The 5,881-nt window shown below is 36.6% G+C and overlaps 1 protein-coding gene across 3 annotated transcripts; it reads left to right on the top strand.

The window, feature by feature from the left end:
- The first annotated feature begins 2,144 nt into the window (after positions 1-2,144).
- Positions 2,145-5,375, top strand: LOC142609031 (zinc finger CCCH domain-containing protein 14-like). Of its 3 annotated transcripts, none has more exons than XM_075780684.1 (3): positions 2,145-2,569; positions 2,795-3,508; positions 4,286-5,375. In XM_075780684.1, the coding sequence occupies exons 2-3, from the start codon at positions 2,801-2,803 to the stop codon at positions 4,607-4,609; spliced, it is 1,032 nt and encodes a 343-aa protein (XP_075636799.1). In that variant the 5' UTR covers positions 2,145-2,569; positions 2,795-2,800; the 3' UTR covers positions 4,610-5,375. The 3 variants fall into 3 exon arrangements, with proteins under 3 accessions (XP_075636799.1, XP_075636795.1, XP_075636789.1); XM_075780680.1 differs by having other exon boundaries at positions 4,283-5,375; XM_075780674.1 differs by having other exon boundaries at positions 4,280-5,375.
- Positions 5,376-5,881: the final 506 nt, after the last annotated feature.

Genomic DNA, 5,881 nt, shown 5'->3' with positions numbered 1-5,881 from the left:
GATCATAAGTGTGATAAGGATAGCTTTAAAAAAATGAACAAATCTATACACAAATATATGATTTTAATTCTATTTCAGTGTTCATTTTTTGGACTTAGTCTTATCACACTTCTGGTTGTATTAGTAGTTCTAAATGCATAATATTAGTGGATAAACATGAAAATCTCATATTGTAATAAATAAAAAGTTATGACACTAAATCCAAACAAAAAAAGAAAGCCTCATCGCACTGCAAAGCATGCGTGATGAGACTAGTATGTGTGTGTCTATATATATATATATATATATATATATATATATATATATATATATACACACACACATTAATTACTTACAACTTTATCTACCAACTCAATTTATGGGCTCCTCCCTAATCTCCATTTAATGCCCTGTGCGGGACTAGACACATTTATGTGGAGAGATTTAAGGCCCGTTTGGTTTGTAATTTGTCATCACTCATCACTCATCACTTATCACTTAAAATACCCTAATTTTCCAAACTCCACTCGTTTGACACTCATCACTCAGTTCTGCCGTTACTTTGTTTAAAAAAAAAAAAAACTAAAAAGTCAAGATATGTGGCTGGCCTTTGTTTCAAAAAAAAAAAAAAAACCCAAAAGTCAAACATTGTGGCTGAAACTTGGGTTTAATTACGAAAATGCCAATGAAAACTGAGTTTTGGAAATTGAAAACACTTAAAATGTGTTTTCATTTTCCATAACTCATCACTACAAAATCAAAGAATTGAGTGATGGAAATAATGGTTGAAAACCAAGCCAAACAATTTTTTTTGTGTGGGACCCATGTGTTTTGAGACTCAATTATGGAAACTGAGTGACATGATCCAAAAACACCCTCATCCAAACAAGCTCTTAAAGTCCTAGTAGGCTCGTGAGCCATTTGAAGCCCATATAATTCATTTTCAATTGGACACTGTACCCCATAATTAAAAGAGAGTTTTAGAATATGTTTGGATATTACTTATTTTGCTAAAACTGAAAAGTTATTATTTAAAGTACTATAGATAAAAGTAAAAATTAGTTGAAATAGTACAGTAGAGCCCATGAATAGTGCCAAAAATGAGTTGAATAGTGAAATAATTTTAATTTTTAATCCTAACCCAAATGCACACTTAGTATCCGTTTGGATATTGTGTGAACGTCTGCGTTTTTTTTTTTTGGAAAAGCGCATTTCAGCGATTTCAGTGTGTCCCGTGTAGTATTCACGGGACTTAGAAACTGAGTTTTTTTAACAACTTTTTCATTAAAAATGGGTTCTACGGCACTATTCACATATTTAAAAATTATTTTGCTACCGTGTTTTCAGTTTTCAGCAAAATAAGTGGTATCCAAACGAACCCTTAGTCTATGGATATAAAACGTTTTTAAAAATTTGACGGGTGAGGAAGGTGAAAGGAACCTAATAGATGTCTATGTTTGAAACATTAGAAAATATTAACTAGTTAAGTTATAAGATTTGTGGTCTATAGTTCTAAAACCTGTCATCCAAATTTTAAAGAAACAACCTCAAAGACTACATTGTGCAACTATTTGGTTCCTTGATTTTCATACAAATTTCCAAATAGTAATCCCTCTATTTTTCTTGGTTAAAAAGGATTGGGACTGGACCAAACTGGCCATTTTAATTTATAATGAGTACCAGCAATTGCAATTAGCCTAAGACGAACTAAAGGAAATAAAATAAAATATCGTTTTCTTTGACAAAGCGGTTGTTGGTTCAATAACAATGAAGACATTACCAAATAGAACTTGATTGAGGTGGTGATACCAAAAAAGGGGGGGCATAGAGTGTTAGTTAAAGCTGTAATAAAGAAGCAAAACCATAGTACTAAAATTAAATAATAATTGTCATACACACACGCGCATATATATATATATATACACACACTTTCATTATGACTTGTAAAAAAGCACATCTTAGTCCACCTTCATGACAATGAAAATGAAACCTCCATCTCCATGTAAGATAACTACCACCACCACCACCACCTCAAAATACTTCCATGCCACGCCAACAATATTCCTTCCCACCAAACTCGATCTAAAAACGTTCAAGTCTAACCGAAACTCATATATATACATATATATATTTCTCTCTAACTTAAGCCTCACTCACAAGACCCATTCTTTGAGATTTGAGTCTCTCTTTCTCTCTCTCTCTCTCTCTCTCTGTCACTAATTTTCTGTTGGGGCTTCTGTTCTGTAACGGTTTGGCTCTGGTCCCAGTGGAGGGAGGGAAGCCTGTTCTACTGAGAGATAATCAGGTGTATGTCACACCAGCACTAAATCAATAAGATAATTCCACGTGTTCGATAAATTAAAATTAGGAAAAATAAATACGGACTCCCTAACCTAATTTATTGTAATTATACAATTTCTTCCCCGCTCTTGCTATTGCAAACAGCATTTCATTCCCTTCCCGCCCAAGCCCAAGCCCAAGCCCAAGCCCAACTACTCCTGATAAATTCCTTCTTTAAAAGTTGATTTCCTCTGCTTCTCTCTCAGTCTCACGCAGGCTTAATTCATTTCTTTCTTCTGAGGCTCATCAGGTCGGTTTCTATTCTCCAATCTTTTGAGAATTCCATTTCTGATTCTGGATTGTTCATTTGCCTTTTATTTTGTGTTTATTTATTTACTTTCACACTCAAATTTCTCATCATTATATTTTCTTTAATTTAATTTGAACCTGCTTCGTTCGTTCTAGAAGATATTGTAACTTATAACTTGTTTCTAAGATTTTCTTTTTCCTGTTTGTTTCTCGGGAAAATTTCCAGACACAAATGGAGAACGACGCGTCGCCTCCATCAACCACCAGCACGACCACCGCGACATCAACTCCACCGCGTGAAGAAACTGTCAAAACTACTCTTCACCTCGAAAACCAAAACTTCGGCACCGACTTCGCTTCCCTCTACCACTCGATTTTCCCGCCAAAATCACCATTGCCGACCACCACCTCCACCACCTCGATCTCCCTCATGAGCAGCCCTTCCACGTGTTCCTCCTCCATCGACGACGCCGTTTCGTCCACTCAGAACCGCCTCAACCAAGCTCGATTGATCCTCCAGTACCAAGAACTCAACGACCACTACGACCTCTGCCGAGCTCGCCTCATCGATCTTCTCTCTGAGGCCGAGTCTCTCCGCCACGAGAACGCTGAGCTCCGCCTCGCTAACGCCGAGCTTCTCAAGCTTCTCTCATCCCAAGCCTCATTCCACAACCTCCTCCTCTCTTCTTCGTATCCAAACCGCTCTTTCCTCCAAGACCTTCGCCGCCTCTCCACCGAAGACGAAGAACACTCCGATAACCGTACCAACCTGTTCGATAACCGGTTCTCGCTCCCCAAGAGCATCTCGGTCCGGTCCACTGGTTTCACCAAGGCGAACCTCCCTCCTCCTCCTCCTCCTCCTTTTGCTAATACTGGTCCGACTCCGAGTCGCTGCTCGACTCGGTCACGTGCCCCGCCGAGTCAACTCGGCTCTGCATCGGTGAGTTCTTCTTCATACTTCAAAAGTTGCTAATTAGTAACTGCTAGAGCTCTTTTTTCCATTTTAAAAAGTTAATTTGAAATGCTAGAATTTATTTTGTCCTCTCACGTATATTTTTTAATTTGTCAAATTAGATTCATACCTTCTGCCAAAAATATTTTTTTTTCAACAAAAAATCATTTTTCATTAATCACGTAGAGGTTTGATTACAGACTAAATTGACATCTAATATATGGCCTCTCAAAAATCATTTTTATCAATTACTTTCAACATCGAGACCCTTTTTTTCCTTTATATCTTTAATATTAATCAGCAATTTTATCCATTAAATTGAATTAATTAGTTTTAAAATTGAGTGCTAAAATTGATCTAATTATTGATAGTCCATGACAAAATTAATATAATTAGGTATAAAAACGAAAAATTGAAAATATACACCAATGTAGTTTGTTACAATTTTTTAATATATAGGATTAATTAATGTAGGATTATTATTGTTATTATTTTTTGGGTTGTAGCTATTGTACACAAATAGTTTTGTACATATCCTTAATTAAAAACAACTCGATCTGATGATTTATAGTTGGACTTGAAGACACAAGTACAGTTTTCTTTTTCTTAATTTACACGATTAAATTGTATTATTATTATTGATGAAATTAAATTGGAATTTGGACAAAACTTAGATTCCGAGAGTGATATAGTTTAGTATTGTACTGTGTTGTGTTTAATTATATTTTTGATAATTTGTGTGTGGATGGGGGGGTGCAGCAGCAGCAGCAGCAAAGGGTGTACGTGGCAGGCGGGAAGGGAGAGGAGGATAAAGAGGCATTGGAGTTGGAGGTATACAATCAAGGGATGATGAAGACAGAGCTGTGCAACAAGTGGCAGGAGACCGGCGCGTGTCCATACGGTCATCACTGCCAGTTCGCTCACGGCATCACTGAGCTACGTCCTGTCATCAGGCACCCACGCTACAAGACCGAGCTTTGCAGGATGGTCCTTGCCGGCGACACCTGTCCCTACGGCCACAGGTGCCACTTCCGCCACACTCTCACCGACCAAGAGAGGTCCTCCTTGCTCGCCCCACCTCCACGTTGATTGATTAATATAACATTTCCCAACTATATACTACTATCTACTTATATAACACATCATCCTCATCATCATCATTGAAGCTGCACTATGCTGTTTTGGGTTGTACATATTTTTCATCATCGTTTTATATTGTAGTAATAAACAAAGGGACAAAATAAGACCACAGCTGAAAAAATGAGAAAAAAAAAAACACTATTGAAGAAGAAGAATATGTATGTTAGTTAGTTAGTTAGTTAGTGTCAGCTGGTATGATGGGAATGTTGGTAGCGAGGTTTTATTGTTAAGGAAGAAAAAACAGAAAAAAGGAAAAGAAAAAAGAAAAAGGTTGTGTATAGCTGCTGGTAGAAATCAAATTGAATTTTGGGATGGTGCAATGTGCATATATGCACGTATTATTGTATACGCATATCGTTGCGGTTACATCAACCTATCTAGCCAAACAGCCAAACTCATCTGAGAGTTTGTTATGATGATTTTTGTCAAAGTGGTTGTAGTAGTAGCAGTAGTACGCAACTTTCAATTCAAGTTAGTTACTCACAGCAATTACAATCCATTTCTTTCTCTCTATGTTTTGGATATGGATGTGTGTCTGTGTAGACAGCACAAGGACTGTTTTGTTGCTCGTCGTTACATCCTGTGATTGGTAGCTGAGCCTTTGGCTTCAAATGTCATTTTCTTTTTCCACATGAATTGTTGAAATCCGACTATATAGTTCCAAATGGATATGATTGGAAAAGGAATCATATGCATGCATGATGTTTTATCTGTTTACCGCTCTCTGTTTGATAATACTTCTTTGCCCTCCCATTAAATTAATACTTACTTAAGTACCCCTTTCAAAAACTTATATTGTAGAAGTTGGGTTCAGTTTACTTCTAGTACTTTTTTAATTGGACATATCATTTTGTTTTAAATGTACAATGACAAGTGGTAGTAGATTTTAATCTCTACATTTTATTTAGTTAGTGAATGATGTAGCGATTTTTCATTAAAACAAAAAAAGATTGCAGTTAAAAAAATGCTAGAGGTAAGCCATACCCGTAGAAGTTAATTTCAATCACTCTTGCTACTTTGAAAATCGTTACTACAATATTTGGACAAAGCATTAAACATTTTGGGCTTGTTAGTTTGATGCATGGTCCAGATGTTTTTTCCCCCCTTAATTTAACTGAGCAGTTGATCTAGATAGGAGATGATGTATTGCCAGTACGTGCCGAAATTGGACGATTAGAATTTTAGAACCATTTACAATCATCTCTAAGTTCTCCAACAACC

The sequence above is a fragment of the Castanea sativa genome, chromosome 1 (genome assembly GCF_040712315.1).
Source record: "Castanea sativa cultivar Marrone di Chiusa Pesio chromosome 1, ASM4071231v1".
Classification (NCBI taxonomy): Eukaryota; Viridiplantae; Streptophyta; class Magnoliopsida; order Fagales; family Fagaceae; genus Castanea; species Castanea sativa.
This window is presented reverse-complemented; position numbering and strand designations above follow the sequence as displayed.

Bases quoted from the DNA above. Each gene is read 5' to 3' on its own strand.
- LOC142609031 (XM_075780674.1), top strand. From the start codon at position 2,801: ATGGAGAACGACGCGTCGCCTCCATCAACCACCAGCACGACCACCGCG. The intron at 3,509-4,279 runs GTGAGTTCTTCT...GGGGGGGTGCAG, and splicing joins GTCAACTCGGCTCTGCATCG to CAGCAGCAGCAGCAAAGGGT.